At 45.5% G+C, this 17500-nt stretch overlaps 2 protein-coding genes across 7 annotated transcripts in view; both read left to right on the top strand.

Annotated features, from left to right (window-relative positions):
• The window catches only part of LOC117749865 (leucine-rich repeat-containing protein 30-like), a 9633-nt gene extending 681 nt beyond the window's left edge, over positions 1-8952 (top strand). The window contains exons 2-7 of the mRNA XM_034560681.1: positions 224-355; positions 1047-1160; positions 4527-4661; positions 5613-5746; positions 8683-8731; positions 8803-8952. Of these exons, the coding sequence (XP_034416572.1) occupies positions 224-355; positions 1047-1160; positions 4527-4661; positions 5613-5746; positions 8683-8731; positions 8803-8952 (714 nt within the window). The remainder of the gene's footprint in view (positions 1-223; positions 356-1046; positions 1161-4526; positions 4662-5612; positions 5747-8682; positions 8732-8802) is intronic.
• Positions 8953-13200: 4248 nt separating this feature from the next.
• LOC117749412 (receptor-type tyrosine-protein phosphatase mu-like) overlaps positions 13201-17500 on the top strand; it is a 205962-nt gene continuing 201662 nt past the window's right edge. For all 6 annotated transcript variants that reach the window (XM_034559937.1, XM_034559936.1, XM_034559934.1 and 3 more), the window contains exon 1: positions 13201-13507. In XM_034559937.1, the coding sequence (XP_034415828.1) occupies positions 13420-13507 (88 nt within the window). In that variant the 5' untranslated portion in view covers positions 13201-13419. The remainder of the gene's footprint in view (positions 13508-17500) is intronic.

Raw genomic sequence — 17500 nt, 5'->3', positions numbered from 1 at the left:
GCCCTAACCCTCTAACCCTAACCCAGAAGACTGAAGGTACGGGCCACAAGAAGCATTCAAACATATAGGGTTCTATGTGGAATCCTTTGAGATGAATCTTTATGAAACACCAAGAACCAAAACGGGTTCTTCTATGGGGACAAGCTGACGAACCCTTTGTGGTCTTAGCTCTCTTTATATTTCAGTGTGAGTACTCGTAGTACTTTTACCTCTGATCCTGCAGGAGCTGCCACAGGAACTATGGGAGCTGTTGGAGTTGGAGAAGCTGAATTTGTCTTTCAACAGTCTGAAGGTTCTTCCTCCTCAGCTGGCTCTGCTCTCCAATCTGGTGGTTCTCAACCTGTGGGGGAACCAGGTAAACCTCCTCCAGTGCGCGCATGCAACGTCCCACACGCAAGACAACCAGGAGGACTTTGATACATAAGAATGATAAACACAATATATCAAAATATGAATGAATTAAAGATTCATTAGTAAAGAGGTGCCACAGGGTCCCATGCTGGGTCAATTAATATTTACACTATAGTGTAAGAGTGTCAGTGTGCTGGTGAGCAAGGCAGTGTGTGCCCCCCCCCCCCACCCCCCCAGCAGCTGCTCTGTCTCCTGGATAAATAAAGATTATAATTCCCTCGTAATCCACCAGGATCCAGTTTCCGTTCTCACCCCCCTCTTCCCTCCATCAACCTTCAGTTCAGCTGTACGGAGAAAGCCAGCAGCCCCTTGAGGCCGCAAGCTTCATTACAGCCACATTACAGCCACATTACCACTATTTAAATACCTATAATGAATTATATGATTATACTGCATATAGGTTATCATCAAACTGCATGATAAGACATCTTTAATGTATTACCACTGCAGGAATTCAAATACACTCTGTGGAGGAAATGATATAGTATCATGAAACCTAACCTAAAAAGTCTTAAAAGTATGTTTATAAAGCATTGTAGATATGCATCATAGAAAGTCACACCATACTGTCTTTATTATGATGTTTAGTGAAGTCTGATGTTTGTGACTGTTTGTTGGTTGTTGTTTATGAGCAGCTCAGCAGCCTGCCACCAGAGATCGGACAGCTGAGGAGACTCAGAGTTTTATTTGCCTACAGAAACCAACTGAATGAAGTTCCTGAAGAGCTGGGAGCCTGTACACAACTGGAGGTACTGCACATACTGCTGTGAATACTTCTACTGCTATAAATACTACTGCTACATCTGCTTTCAAATTCAGACATAGGGACTGCGCTTGAATCAGCTGACGCATTTCTGACATGGCATCCTGATTGCAGTTCTGAAACCCTGTCGGAAAGGGGGCGTTCACAGGTTGCGTCTAAAACATTTAGAAAAAGACAGCCGAGTCGTTAGGGAACCTCTCCAAGCACTGTTGGGGAGCTTCCACCACGGTGCTTGAAGGGGTTCCCACAGGGTGCTTGAAGGGGTTCCCCTACGGTGCTTGGAGAGGTTCCCCTACGGTGGTTGGAGAGGTTTGATTGTGTTACTGTCAACCAAAACCTGCTTCCTGCAACGATGATGATAAGGTTTCGGTAATTTAGCAGTGAGCCTCACTGACTAAACTAAACCAAGATAAATGGATTTCCATCCATCCATTGACTTCCACTCATCCAGGGTCGGGTCTCGAGGGTTCTAGACGTTCTTCTCTCCAGCAACCCTTTCCAGCTCCTCCTAATGAACCCCAAGGTCTCCCCAGGACACACCAGGTATGAAGACTCTACAGAGTGTTCTGGATCTACTGGGTCTCTGACCAGCGGGACCTCTAAAGGGAGGCGGCCAGGATCTCGCTCCATCTGAGCAGGCGAGAGGGAACGCTCTCACTTCTAAGCGTCTACATTTGAGAGCACAGAAAACGAGACACGTGAATGACACTGTAACACGCGCGTGTTACCGCGGGTGGTAGCCCCCTAGCACAGAGACTCTAGAGACAGGAACTTGTTAGTGGTTTTTATTAATTCCAGACGGATGCAGTCTCGTTAGACCCAGGTGAGGCCAATTAGGCCTCCACCTGGTACCGTTCCCTGAGCGTACTCCCCCACTCCCCTCTGCAGATGATCTTAACCACACCCAGCCACCACATACTTTCACCGCCCGACTTAGGCCAGGGTGCCATCCGGCCTAACCTCCCCCCCCCCCCCCCCCTCCCCATGAGAGCGGGAGAGGAAGTCGGCCACAACCATCTGCGTCCCCGGCCTATGGATCACTTTGAAATTAAAAGGCTGTAAAGCCAGATACTACCAAGTGATCCGGGCGTTGGTATCTTTCATGCGGTGGAGCGGGGCATAATCCGACCAGAGGGTGAATGAGCGCCCCAGGAGGTAGTAGCGCAGGGAGTCGGCCGCCCACCGGATGGCCAGGCACTCCTTCTCCACCGTGCTGTACCTGGCCTCTCTCTCCGACAGCTTGCGGCTGATGAACAGCACCGGGCGGTCAACCCCCTCTACCTGCTGGGACAAAACGGCCCCCAGCCCTCTGTTCGACGCATCAGTCTGCAGGGTAAAGGGAAGAGAAAAGTTAGGTGTGTGAAGGAGTGGTTCCCCACAGAGAGCTTGCTTTACCTTCTCAAACACCAACCGGCACTGCTCCGTCCACTGGACCGGATCTGAGGCACCTTTCCGGGTCAGGTCGGTCAAGGGGCTCGTCAAATCTAAAAAATTTGGGATGAACCACCTATAGTAACCCGCCAGCCCCAAAAACTGCCTCACCTCTTTTTTTGTCTTGGGCGGTGGGCAGGCGGCGATGGCAGCCGTCTTGTCCACCTGAGGGCGCACCTGCCCGGCGCCCAAGTGGTACCCCAGATACCGTACCTCCCTCCGTCCAACTGCACACTTCCCTGGGTTGGCGGTCAGACCCGCCTGCCTCAGGGACTCCAGCAGTCTCAATTCGGTGCTCTATGAGGTTTGTGCGTCCTGGCCTTAGAGAGACCACGTCAGCAAACTGCTCTTGCAACTGGGCAATGTCTGTTCTCTGGGTCCCGGAGAGATGGTCTTCACAAAGGAGCGAGGCCGGATTAGTAGATTTTGGAGCCTCAGGCCCCAGCTCCTCTCTCTCAGGTACCGCGGACACCAGAGAAACAGACTCCGCCTCCCTCCATGCTTTCAGGAGGTTGAGGTGGTAAATCTGTGTAGCTCTGCTCCTATCAGAACGCACAACCTCAGTCAAGATACCCCACTCGCCGTGTGACCACGAAGGGCCCTTGCCACTTGGCGAGGAGTATAGAGCTGGAAAAAGGAAGCAATACAAGTACCTTCTCTCCCGATGTGAATTGTCTTAGCCTGGCCCCTCTGTCGTACAGGCGTTGTTGACGCCCCTGGGCCTAGAGCAAATTCTCACGTGATAGCCGACCCAGTGTGTGGAGCTTTGCTTGCAGGTCCATGACGTACTGGATCTCGTTTTTCCCTGTGCTCGGACCTTCCTCCCGGTTTTCTTTAATGAGGTCGAGCACCCCCCTCGGAGTCCTGCCAAACAAAAGTTCAAAGGGAGAAAATCCCGTGGAGGCCTGGGGAACCTCCCGTACTGCAAACAACAGTCAAGCCATTTATCCCAATTACATACATCGTCATTAATAAATTTACAGATCATGGACTTTAAAGTCTTATTCACATGCTCCACCAGACCGTCGGTCTGTGGGTGGTACACACTGGTCCGAATAGCATTAATGCCCAGTAACCCGTAAAGTTCTCTCAGTGTTCTTGACATGAACTGGGTGCCCTGGTCAGTCAGAATCTGGAGATGACCTGAAACAGCGCCTGCGCAACACTCTTTGCAGAAATGTTGCGCAACGGCACTGCCTCCGGATATCGTGTTGCGTAATCCACGAGGACTAACACAAAGCGATATCCGCGTGCACTCCGGTGAAATGGCCCGATGAGGTCCATGCCGATTGAACCTCCATTAATAGCAGAGGACGCAAAGGCGCCCGAGCAGGACGCACACCAACGGTGCACATCCGCCCGGATGCCCGGCCAATAAAATCGGGTCATTATCTAGTCCAGTGATTTATCATATCCCATGGTTATAATGAGCCGCCTGGAAAATCATTTCCCAACTGGGTGTTTTCCTGCCCTGTCTGAGCGTCACGACTCACTCTGTACAGTCTGTCCCTAATCAATGAAAAGTGTGGATATGACTGCGCTGCGTCAGAGCGCACCAGGTGACCATCAATTCGTATCACTTGGTCAAAGGCTGAGCGTAGAGTATCGTCACAAGACTGCTCGAGTGGAAAATCTTCCATGGAGTGAAACTCGGGTTCCCCCTCCCCGTCTGCAGTGTCGGACGACCTCGCGTCACCGCTGAGCACAGCGCAGATATCGCATGTCCCTGTCGGCCGTGAACGCACCCCTGCAGCCTGTCCCATTAATTTATTAAACCTCGGTCTGCAGATGAGCTTAACCACACCCAGCCACCACAGACACCTAAAGGGAGGGTCAATAACAGATATTTTAACAACACCATTGTATGAAATGACATTTTTTTTCAGAATAAATCAATGTCAATAGTGTTTCTGTCTCTCAGGTTCTGAGTCTGGCCAACAACCAGCTGTCCTCGCTGCCTGCATCTCTCTCCAATCTGACCCGACTGAGGAAACTCAACCTCAGTCACAACCACATCACTCACATCCCGGGCTGCATTTACAACATGAAGGCTCTGGTTAGTGGATACAGCCTCGTTCCCGGGAAGTACGCTCATGTGGAGGTCAAGTCCAGAGAGACTTCATGCTGTAGGGGTCAGTACACAGCTGCTTGTTGGATGGTTGAACAGCTTCAGAACCATCTCCTCCTGCCCAACCCTTTCCTACCACAGAATACATTACATTACATCTTATTTAGCTGACTCGTTTATCCAAAGCGACTTAAAATAAGTGAATTCTACCAAGAGTAGAAACTCAGAACAACAAGAATCAAGAAAGTAATGTTTCTTCAAGAAAGCCAAACTACAAAGAGCTTTAAGTAAGAGCCATTCAAGTGCTACTAAAATGCTATTTCTTTGTAATCTATTTTTTTTTTTTAAATTAAAGATATAGTCGGAAAATATCTGTTTTTAGTTTCCGGTGGAAGATGTAGAGACCTCCTGATGTCAATGGGGAGCTCATTCCACCAATGAGGAGCCAAGACAGCAAACAGTCGTGACTTTGAATGTTTAGCTCGAAGTGAAGGAGCTACAAGCCGATTGGCAGAAGCCGAGCGAAGTAGTGTAGGTGAGCTTAGGTTGAAGACCAGTCGAGCTGCTGCATTCTGGATGAGCTGTAGAGGTCGAATGGCATTAGCAGGTAGACCTGAAGGAGGAGTTACAGTAGTCTAGCCGTGCGATGACCAGAGCTTGGACCAGAACCTGTGCTGCCTTCTGCGTAAGAAGAGGACGTATTTGCCTGATGTTTTGCAGCATGGACCTACAGGATGTTGTGTAGCATGGACAATACAGCATTTCAGAGAATAAGTCCTACTTAATCAAGGGTCCTGGTGGAAGGACCTTTAGGTATTCAAATGTGTGGTGTGTGTGGCGAGTCTGATAAAGTCTGGGAACTACAGGTCTCCTCTTCACCGTTGTTCCTTTTTATTTAGTTTATTTGTCTGATCTCAGTCACCTCTTATGTCCCTGCAGGTGTTCCTCCACTTGGCCTGTAACCGTCTGGAGAACCTGGCGGAAAACATCCAGACTCTGGTGGAGCTCAAGATCCTCATTGTGGAGGGAAACTCACTTCACTCTCTGCCAAAGGCCCTCTGCTGTCTCACCAGGTAACACCACCTCATCAATGTAATTCAGTTTATTTTGTATAGCCCAAAATCACAAATTACAAATTTGCCTCAGAGGGCTTTACAATCTGTACACATACGACATCCGTGACCTTTGACCTCACATCAGATCAGGAACAACTCCCAAATAATAGAAAAAAACCCTTTCAGGGTTAAAAAAAACAATGAGGATCCCTCTCCCCGGGTGGACAGAAGCAATAGATGTCATGTGACCAGATGAACAGCGTTACATAAACATTCAATGAATATGACCGAATGTATGAATAATTAGTAGTAGGCATGGACCACGATCCAGACCTCCACAATCCATGAAACAGAAGGAGGTAGAGAGGGGGGGGCGGCGTCAGCAGGGCCATGACAAGGAGGCCGGCTCACCAGGCAGGAGGCTCCAGACACCTCCAGGTCCAATGGACCCTATGAGACGTGAAGTCAGAACGACTCCGGGGAGGAAGCAGAGTTAATAAGGTGCAATGGAGAGATGTGAATTCATCCATAAGGAGAGAGAGAAGAGGAGATAGGTGCTCAGTGTATCCTAAAACATCCCCCAGCAGCCTATAAGCCTATAGCAGCATATCAAGGGGCTGGACCAGGGCAAACCTGATTCAGCCCTAACTATAAGCACTATTAAAGAGGAAAGTCTTAAGTCTATTCTTGAATGAGGTGACTGTGTCTGCCTCCTGGACTGAAAGTGGAAGCTGGTTCCATAAAAGAGGAGCTTGATAACTGAAGGCTCTGGCTCCCATCCTACTTTTTAGGACTCTAGGAACCACATGTAGCCCCGCATTTAGTGAGCAGCTCTCTAGTGGGGCAATGACGGACTAAAGTTAGCACAGGAGTCCTCCGTCACATTGAGACGTGGTATTGAATCAAATGCAGAAGGAATCTCTTCTTTAAATGTAGCTACAGCACTGTCAGTTAGACATCTGGTGTAGAAACTTTTGACTAACGGTGTATACTCCGGGAGACAATGAGATAAATGCAGCACTAAGGCAATCATTATCAACATCCACATGAATATTAAAATCTCCTACAATAATAACCTTAACAGTTTTAAGGACTAAACTTGATAGAAACTGTGAAAATTCAGATAGAACACCACCTTGTCAGGTAACCACCTCACCATGTAACACCACCTCACCAGGTAACACCACCACACCGGGTAACACCACCTCACCAGGTAACACCACCTCACCAGGTAACACCACCACACCGGGTAACACCACCTCACCATGTAACACCATCACACCGGGTAACACCACCACACCGGGTAACACCACCTCACCATGTAACACCACCTCACCAGGTAACACCACCACACCGGGTAACACCACCTCACCATGTAACACCATCACACCGGGTAACACCACCTCACCAGGTAACACCACCACACCGGGTAACACCACCTCACCAGGTAACACCACCACACCGGGTAACACCACCTCACCAGGTAACACCATCACACCGGGTAACACCACCACACCGGGTAACACCACCTCACCGGGTAACACCACCTCACCATGTAACACCATCACACCGGGTAACACCACCTCACCATGTAACACCATCACACCGGGTAACACCACCTCACCATGTAACACCATCACACCGGGTAACACCACCTCACCATGTAACACCATCACACCGGGTAACACCACCTCACCAGGTAACACCACCTCACCATGTAACACCACCTCACCAGGTAACACCACCTCACCATGTAACACCATCACACCGGGTAACACCACCTCACCAGGTAACACCATCACACCGGGTAACACCACCTCACCATGTAACACCATCACACCGGGTAACACCACCTCACCAGGTAACACCATCACACCGGGTAACACCACCTCACCATGTAACACCATCACACCGGGTAACACCACCACACCGGGTAACACCACCTCACCATGTAACACCACCTCACCAGGTAACACCACCACACCGGGTAACACCACCTCACCATGTAACACCATCACACCGGGTAACACCACCTCACCAGGTAACACCACCACACCGGGTAACACCACCTCACCAGGTAACACCACCACACCGGGTAACACCACCTCACCAGGTAACACCACCACACCGGGTAACACCACCACACCGGGTAACACCACCTCACCGGGTAACACCACCTCACCATGTAACACCATCACACCGGGTAACACCACCTCACCATGTAACACCATCACACCGGGTAACACCACCTCACCATGTAACACCATCACACCGGGTAACACCACCTCACCAGGTAACACCACCTCACCATGTAACACCACCTCACCAGGTAACACCACCTCACCATGTAACACCATCACACCGGGTAACACCACCTCACCAGGTAACACCATCACACCGGGTAACACCACCTCACCATGTAACACCATCACACCGGGTAACACCACCTCACCAGGTAACACCACCACACCGGGTAACACCACCTCACCAGGTAACACCACCACACCGGGTAACACCACCTCACCATGTAACACCATCACACCGGGTAACACCACCTCACCATGTAACACCACCTCACCAGGTAACACCATCACACCGGGTAACACCACCTCACCAGGTAACACCACCTCACCATGTAACACCACCACACCGGGTAACACCACCTCACCATGTAACACCACCTCACCAGGTAACACCACCTCACCAGGTAACACCACCTCACCATGTAACACCATCACACCGGGTAACACCACCTCACCAGGTAACACCATCACACCGGGTAACACCACCTCACCAGGTAATTCCACCTAACCCGGTCACCCCACCTCACCAGGTAACACCACCTCACAAACACAGAGAGGGGGCCCCACCTAAACCTAGCATCACTGTTGCTCACACACCTGGCACCTGCTGTCACAAACAATAAACAACTGATCTGATTTGATCTCTTTCAGGTTGGAGTTGCTGAATCTGGACTTTAACGACATTAAGGATGTCCCCCAGGTAAAGTTTGAAATCATTCACAGACATAGTTATTTGTAAATAATAATAAATACTATTTCATACATTTTCAGGAGATGCACCAATTGTCCCGACTGGAGAAGCTGGCCTGCCATCCTCTGGACAAAGGACTCCACATTGTCCACAACCCGCTCATCAAACCTGTGAAGGAGGTGCTGGAGGGGGGGCTCAGTGCCCTCTTCAGCTACCTGAGGGCGGGGTAGAAAACCTCTGTAATAAGTTGAGAGCTGGGGGCGGGGCTTTCTTTATACCTGAGAACTGGATACAGGTGGGGGCGGGGCTTTCTTTATACCTGAGAACTGGATACAGGCGGGGGAGGGGCTTTCTTTATTTCTGAGAACTGGATACAGGTGGGGGTGGGGCTTTTTATTACCTGAGAGCTGGAAATAGGGGGCGGGTCTATCTTTATACTTGAGAGGTGGATACAGCAGTTTTTTCCTAAAACCTGAGAGCAGGATATAGGTGGGGGCGGGGCTTGTTAATTACCAGAGCGCAGGATACAGGTGGGGGCGGGGCTTGTTAATTACCAGAGCGCAGGATACAGGTGGGGGCGGGGCTTGTTAATTACCAGAGTGCAGGATACAGGTGGGATATTGTTAAAGAGTGTCAAAGATTTAGATGCTAATGCTACTGAGGATTAGGATGATGCAGCACTTAGTGTTGTTATTTATATTGTTATGTTAGAAAAAGAGATATTTAGTTTTGTACAATAAAGATCATTATGGACTCATCTGCAGTATTTCTGTGATATTTGGCCACTAACAAAATTAGCTCGCTGCCTGACAGCTGAACATTCTTCTATATTCATGTTCACGGTTATTATTCCCCTAAAAGATCCTCCAATAAACCAAGAGAAGACATGAAGTCAGGGTGGGCCCTTTAGAAACATAAACATATAACTCCAGTAATAACAACCAGGACAAGCTGTTCTGAGGAGGTCAAGAGGACAATATTTGATTTAACATGTATGTATATATTGTAATGGTAAAATAAACATGACCAGTCTTTAGCCTGGAAAGTCCTCATTGCTTTCTTCAAAAGTTATGACCTGTCTGCTTTGATTGTAATATGAAAAACGTGTAAACCTTGAGCTTAATCTTTAGTGTGGAAAGTCCTCATTATTTTCTTTGACAAATTATAGCCTGTCTGCTGTGGTACCGTCCGAGACTAACACATAACAATTCACACGGAGTAACCTTTTGATCTCAACACTCCGTGTGAGTCCTTTCCACTGTCACTGAGATACGTGTAAACCCTTAAAACAACTCTTCTGCTTTGATCCTGGTTTGATTTCCCCAACATTATATATATATATATATATATATATATATATATATATATATATATATTATATATATAATTATAATATATATATATATATATATAATTGTAATTGTAATAGGATGTCATGATCATATTTGGATGGCTTTTCTCCCATTAACCTTGACCAATTGTCTTGGACCCCATCCAGACAAGGCTGCTTAAAGACGTTTTTGATAAAGGACTCATCTCCGTACTGGTCTTGTTAGACCTTAGTGCTGATAAAGGACTCATCTCCGTACTGGTCTTGTTAGACCTTAGTGCTGATAAAGGACTCATCTCCGTACTGGTCTTGTTAGACCTTAGTGCTGATAAAGGACTCATCTCTGTACTGGTCTTGTTAGACCTTAGTGCCGATAAAGGACTCATCTCTGTACTGGTCTTGTTAGACCTTAGTGCCGATAAAGGACTCATCTCTGTACTGGTCCTGTTAGACCTTAGTGCCGATAAAGGACTCATCTCTGTACTGGTCCTGTTAGACCTTAGTGCTGATAAAGGACTCATCTCCATACTGGTATTATTAGACCTTAGTGCCGATAAAGGACTCATCTCTGTACTGGTCTTGTTAGACCTTAGTGCTGATAAAGGACTCATCTCTGTACTGGTCTTGTTAGACCTTAGTGCTGATAAAGGACTCATCTCTGTACTGGTCTTGTTAGACCTTAGTGCTGATAAAGGACTCATCTCCGTACTGGTATTATTAGACCTTAGTGCTGATAAAGGACTCATCTCTGTACTGGTCCTATTACAGAGACTGGATCAGTCGATTGGCATTTCAGGTACCGCACTAAGTTGGTTTAAATCCTATTTATCAGATCGATCTCAGTTTGTATTTGTAAACGATGAAGCCTCAATGACCACCAACGTTAATCACGGAGTTCCACAAGGTTCTGTGCTTGGACCAATTTTATTTACCTTATATTTGCTTCCTTTGGCAACATTATCAGGAAACACTGCATAAACTTTCATTACTATGCAGACGATACTCAATTATATCTATGGATCAAACCAGAGGAGACCAACCAGCTCGCTAAAATTCAAGAATGTCTTAAAGACATAAAAACATGGATGACCTGCAACTTCCTGATGTTAAACTCAGACAAAACTGAAGTTATTTTACTGGCCCTGAACACCTCAGAGATCAATTATCTGGTGATGTGGTTTCTGTAGATGGCATTGCCCTGGCATCCAACACCACTGTAAAGAATCTCTAGTTATCTTTGAATTGTCCTTTAACTCCACGTTAAGCAAATCTCAAGGATTGCATTTTTTCATCTACGTAACATTTCAAAAATCAGGCACATCTTGTCTCAAAAAGATGCAGAAAAGCTGGTTCACGCGTTTGTTACTTCCAGACTAGATTACTGCAACTCCTTATTATCAGGCTGCTCTAATAAGTCTCTTAAGTCCCTCCAGTTGATCCAGAATGCTGCAGCTCGTGTACTCACAAAAACTAAGAAAAGAGATCACATGACTCCTGTATTAGCTGCTCTGCACTGGCTCCCTGTAAAATCAAGAATCACATTTAAAATTCTTCTCCTCACCTACAAAGCCTTGATTGGTGATGCACCATCATATCTTAAGGAGCTTGTAGTACCATATTGCCCCACTAGAGAGCTGCTCACTAAATGCGGGGCTACTTGTGGTTCCTAGAGTCCTAAAAAGTAGGATGGGAGCCAGAGCCTTCAGTTATCAAGCTCCTCTTTTATGGAACCAGCTTCCACTTTCAGTCCTGGAGGCAGACACAGTCACCTCATTCAAGAATAGACTTAAGACTTTCCTCTTTAATAGCCCTTATAGTTAGGGCTGAATCAGGTTTGCCCTGGTCCAGCCCCTTGATATGCTGCTATAGGCTTATAGGCTGCTGGGGGATGTTTTAGGATACACTGAGCACCTCTCTCCTCTTCTCTCTCTCCTTATGGATGAATTTACATATCTCCATTGCACCTTATTAACTCTGCTTCCTCCCCGGAGTCGTTGTGACTTCACGTTTCAGAGGGTCCATTGGACCTGGAGGTGTCTGATGCTGGTGAGCCGGCCTCCCATTGGCCCTGCTGATGCCCCGCCCCCCCTCCTCTCTACCTCCTTCTGTTTCATGGATTGTGGAGGTCCATTCATACATTGTCATATTAATTTAATGTGTTTATGTAACTCTGTTTTTTTCTATTTCTTGGGAGTTGTTCCTGATCCGATGTGAGGTCAAAGGTCAGGGATCTCGTATTGTAAGCGTTGATCAAAATGTCTGCCTGGTAAAAGCCTTCGGAAGAATTCAGCCAACAACTTCTCTCGTTCTGGTAGATTTATTCTCTGATCACAAGCAAAGTACAAGAGCTGAGATCACAACCACAAGGGAGTCACAACGACTCTCCTCTAGAACCGGAAGCCCGGCCCTGACATACAGATGTCGTCACAGGTTCGTATCTATAACTGAGAAGCAGACATTCCCATACACAAATTTCACCTTCTATGTGTTATTCTGAACTTGAGTAACCTGACAAAAGCATAACATTATGACCATATATAAGTTTTTATATGTTCAGTATGTGTACAGATTGTAAAGCCCTCTGAGGGGAGTTTGTGATTTTGGGCTATACAAAATAAACTGAATATATAATTGAATATACATATACAACATATGAACATAACGAGACAGTTTTTAAAAGGATGCTCTCACTTAAAATCATCATAATAAAAATAAAAACAACAACAACAATAACAATAATTAATTATTGTATCTATAATTATAGTAATGATGATGATTATTACAATCGTTCCTTCTGCAGGAAGCAGTGAAACCAGCAGGGGGCAGCATCGTGACTCTAAAGCGCTGCACTGGAACGTGACGTCACACTCACAGCAGAACGTGTTGATGCGGATTAAAGTCAAAGTAATATAACTTTAAATAACATCAAAAACAATTCAATAAATACTATTGAAAAGATAACGTCGCAACTTCATACTGCAATATAAAAGTATTTATTTATTATCTAAACGATTGTTATTATGATTACAATCATCGTAGTAATAATAATAATAAGGTAAGAGAAGTATATCTTTTAATAATGTATTTTCTATGTAAACATAGGACTCTCTCTCCCCCCGCCCCCCTCCCTCTCGCCCCGTGACGTCAGCAGGCTGCTCGGTAAACGGAGTCAGTCTCTCTCCGGTCTGAAGAGAACCGGAGCAAAAAGAAACGGGAGAGACCGACTACCGGTCTGTGTGTGTGTGCGCGTGCGTGAGAGCGACAGACGGGAATCCACAGAAAGAGGAGGAGGAGAAGAGGAGAAGAGGAGGAGGAGGAGAAGAGGAGCAGCATAACTTTTCCTCCGTCCGGAGGTCTCGGTGTACAAATGGAGCGGACTGGAACTTTGCTGCTGCGCGCGTCTCTCGTGCTGGTTTCACTGGGACTACTGGGCGCGCGGGCGGACCCCTTCAAAGGTAAGGGGGTCCGGGGGTCCGGGGTCCGGGGGTCCGGGGGTCCGGGGATCCGGGGGTCCGGGGATCCGGGGTCCGGGGGTCCAGGGTCCGGGGGTCCGGGGGTCCGGGGGTCCGGGGGTCCGGGGTCCGGGGTCCGGGGTCCGGGGGTCCAGGGTCCGGGGGTCCGGGGGTCCGGGGGTCCGGGGTCCGGGGTCCGGGGTCCGGGGTCCGGGGTCCGGGTCTAGGTCTAGAGGGCTGTGGGGGGTTAAAACATGGGAGTTGTTTCTGTGTGTCGGCATCCAAGTTTCCAGCTGGAAAATCTCTTCTTCTTCTTCTTCTTCCTCCTTTTTTTTTTTTTTTCTTCTTCTTCTTCTTCTTCTTCCTCCTTTTTTTTTTTTTCTTCTTCTTCTTCTTCTTCCTCCTCTTCCTCCTCACGTCTTCTTCTTCTTCTTCTTCTTCAGTTTTTCCGCTGATCTCAGCTCAGAAAAACTTAAGTTTTTAAGACAGAAGCTACTCCTTATAATACTCCTTATAATACTCCTTATAATACTCCCTATAATACTCCTTATAATACTCCTTATAATACTCCTTATAATACTCCCTATAATACTCCTTATAATACTCCTTATAATACTCCCTATAATACTCCTTATAATACTCCTTATAATACTCCCTATAATACTCCTTATAATACTCCTTATAATACTCCTTATAATACTCCTTATAATACTCCCTATAATACTCCTTATAATACTCCCTATAATACTCCTTATAATACTCCTTATAATACTGCATAGAATACTCCTTATAATACTCCTTATAATACTCCCTATAATACTCCTTATAATACTCCTTATAATACTCCTTATAATACTCCCTATAATACTCCTTATAATACTCCTTATAATACTCCTTATAATACTCCTTATAATACTCCCTATAATACTCCTTATAATACTCCCTATAATACTCCTTATAATACTCCTTATAATACTGCATAGAATACTCCTTATAATACTCCTTATAATACTCCCTATAATACTCCTTATAATACTCCTTATAATACTGCATAGAATACTCCTTATAATACTCCTTATAATACTCCCTATAATACTCCTTATAATACTCCTTATAATACTCCTTATAATACTCCTTATAATACTCCCTATAATACTCCTTATAATACTCCTTATAATACTGCATAGAATACTCCTTATAATACTGCATAGAATACTCCTTATAATACTCCTTATAATACTCCTTATAATACTCCTTATAATACTCCCTATAATACTCCTTATAATACTCCTTATAATACTGCATAGAATACTCCTTATAATACTGCATAGAATACTCCTTATAATACTCCTTATAATACTCCCTATAATACTCCTTATAATACTCCTTATAATACTCCTTATAATACTCCTTATAATACTCCTTATAATACTCCTTATAATACTGCAAATATAGAAAAAAGAAAGGTTTATTTGGTTAGGTAAAAAAGGATTACTACGAATAAATATCTAAATACTACGAATAAATATATAAATACTACGAATAAATATCTAAATACTACGAATAAATATATAAATACTACGAATAAATATATAAATACTACGAATAAATATATAAATACTGTGAAAAGGTTCTGCTAATAAATAAATAAATACTGGCAGCAGAACCAGTAGAACTCATGAACGGAATAGAACCCAGTAGAACTCATTAATGGAGTAGAACCCAGTAGAACTCATGAACGGAATAGAACCCAGTAGAACTCATTAATGGAGTAGAACCCAGTAGAACTCATGAACGGAATAGAACCCAGTAGAACTCATGAACGGAGTAGAACCCAGTAGAACTCATAGATGGAATAGAACCCAGTAGAACTCATTAATGGAGTAGAACCCAGTAGAACTCATGAACGGAATAGAACCCAGTAGAACTCATTAATGGAGCAGTACCCAGTAAAACTCATAGATGGAGTAGAACCCAGTAGAACTCATTAATGGAGCAGTACCCCTTAGAACTCATGAACGGAATAGAACCCAGTAGAACTCATTAATGGAGCAGTACCCAGTAGAACTCATGAACGGAGTAGAACCCAGTAGAACTCATTAATGGAGCAGTACCCAGTAGAACTCATGAACGGAGTAGAACCCAGTAGAACTCATTAATGGAGCAGTACCCAGTAGAACTCATGAACGGAATAGAACCCAGTAGAACTCATTAATGGAGCAGTACCCAGTAGAACTCATGAACGGAATAGAACCCAGTAGAACTCATTAATGGAGCAGTACCCAGTAGAACTCATGAACGGAGTAGAACCCAGTAGAACTCATTAATGGAGCAGTACCCAGTAGAACTCATGAACGGAATAGAACCCAGTAGAACTCATTAATGGAGCAGTACCCCTTAGAACTCATGAACGGAATAGAACCCAGTAGAACTCATTAATGGAGCAGTACCCAGTAGAACTCATGAACGGAATAGAACCCAGTAGAACTCATAGATGGAATAGAACCCAGTAGAACTCATTAATGGAGCAGTACCCAGTAGAACTCATGAACGGAATAGAACCCAGTAGAACTCATAAATGGAGCAGTACCCAGTAGAACTCATAGATGGAGTAGAACCCAGTAGAACTCATTAATGGAGCAGTACCCAGTAGAACTCATGAACGGAGTAGAACCCAGTAGAACTCATAAATGGAGCAGTACCCAGTAGAACTCATAGATGGAGTAGAACCCAGTAGAACTCATTAATGGAGCAGTACCCAGTAGAACTCATGAACGGAATAGAACCCAGTAGAACTCATAGATGGAATAGAACCCAGTAGAACTCATTAATGGAGCAGTACCCAGTAGAACTCATGAACGGAATAGAACCCAGTAGAACTCATAAATGGAGCAGTACCCAGTAGAACTCATAGATGGAGTAGAACCCAGTAGAACAGAATAGAATGTAACAGTCGATGTGTGTTTTTATTGAGGTACTAATACTGTGTTCTTCTGATACTATTGGAGTACTATTCCGGTTCTGCGTGTCCTTCTGCTGGTTCTCGATGTTTGGTTTATGGATCAGTACTGAAGGTATTGATATGGGATCTGATACACAACGTGTCCTCAGTACTGCGGTTCTGCTCTGGTTCTGCTGACGGTCCTCCGTGTTCTGAAGAGGAAGATCATGAAGATGAAGATGGTTATTCAGCCAGCTGTAGTTCCTCTGGTCACCTTCTGGGGGCAGCAGCATGTGTATTATAATATATATATATCATATACTATAGAACACAGCTGGACACACAGTGTATGGTGTTCAGAGAGAGAGAGTGTGTGTGTGTGTGTGTGTGTGAGAGAGAGAGAGAGAGAGAGAGAGAGAGTGTGTGTATGTGAGTGAGAGAGTGTGTGTATGTGTGTGTGAGTATGTGAGTGTGTGAGTGTGTGTGTGTATGTGAGTGTGTGTGTGAGTGTGTGTGTATGAGTGTGTGAGTGTGTGTGTGTATGTGAGTGTGTGTGTGAGTGTGTGTGTATGAGTGTGTGAGTGAGACATCTGGAGCAGTAGAACATCTTCACATTGATAAGGTTCCTCTTTTGGAACATCTGGAGCAGTAGAACATCTTCACATTGATAAGGTTCCTCTTTTGGAACATCTGGAGCAGTAGAACATCTTCACATTGTTAAGGTTCCTCTTTTGGAACATCTGGAGCAGTAGAACATCTTCACATTAATCTCTGTGTGGTAGTTTTGTGTCTCTGTGTGGTAGTTTTGTGTCTCTGTGTGGTAGTTTTGTGTCTCTGTGTGGTGGTTTTGTGTCTCTGTGTGGTGGTTTTGTGTCTCTGTGTGGTGGTTTTGTGTCTCTGTGTGGTGGTTTTGTGTCTCTGTGTGGTGGTTTTGTGTCTCTGTGTGGTGGTTTTGTGTCTCTGTGTGGTAGTTTTGTGTCTCTGTGTGGTAGTTTTGTGTCTCTGTGTGGTGGTTTTGTGTCTCTGTGTGGTAGTTTTGTGTGTCTGTGTGGTAG

The sequence above is a fragment of the Cyclopterus lumpus genome, chromosome 20 (genome assembly GCF_009769545.1).
Source record: "Cyclopterus lumpus isolate fCycLum1 chromosome 20, fCycLum1.pri, whole genome shotgun sequence".
In the NCBI taxonomy this organism is placed as follows: Eukaryota; Metazoa; Chordata; class Actinopteri; order Perciformes; family Cyclopteridae; genus Cyclopterus; species Cyclopterus lumpus.
The sequence above is the reverse complement of the archived record's forward strand: the minus strand, read 5'-3'. Positions and strand labels throughout refer to the sequence as shown.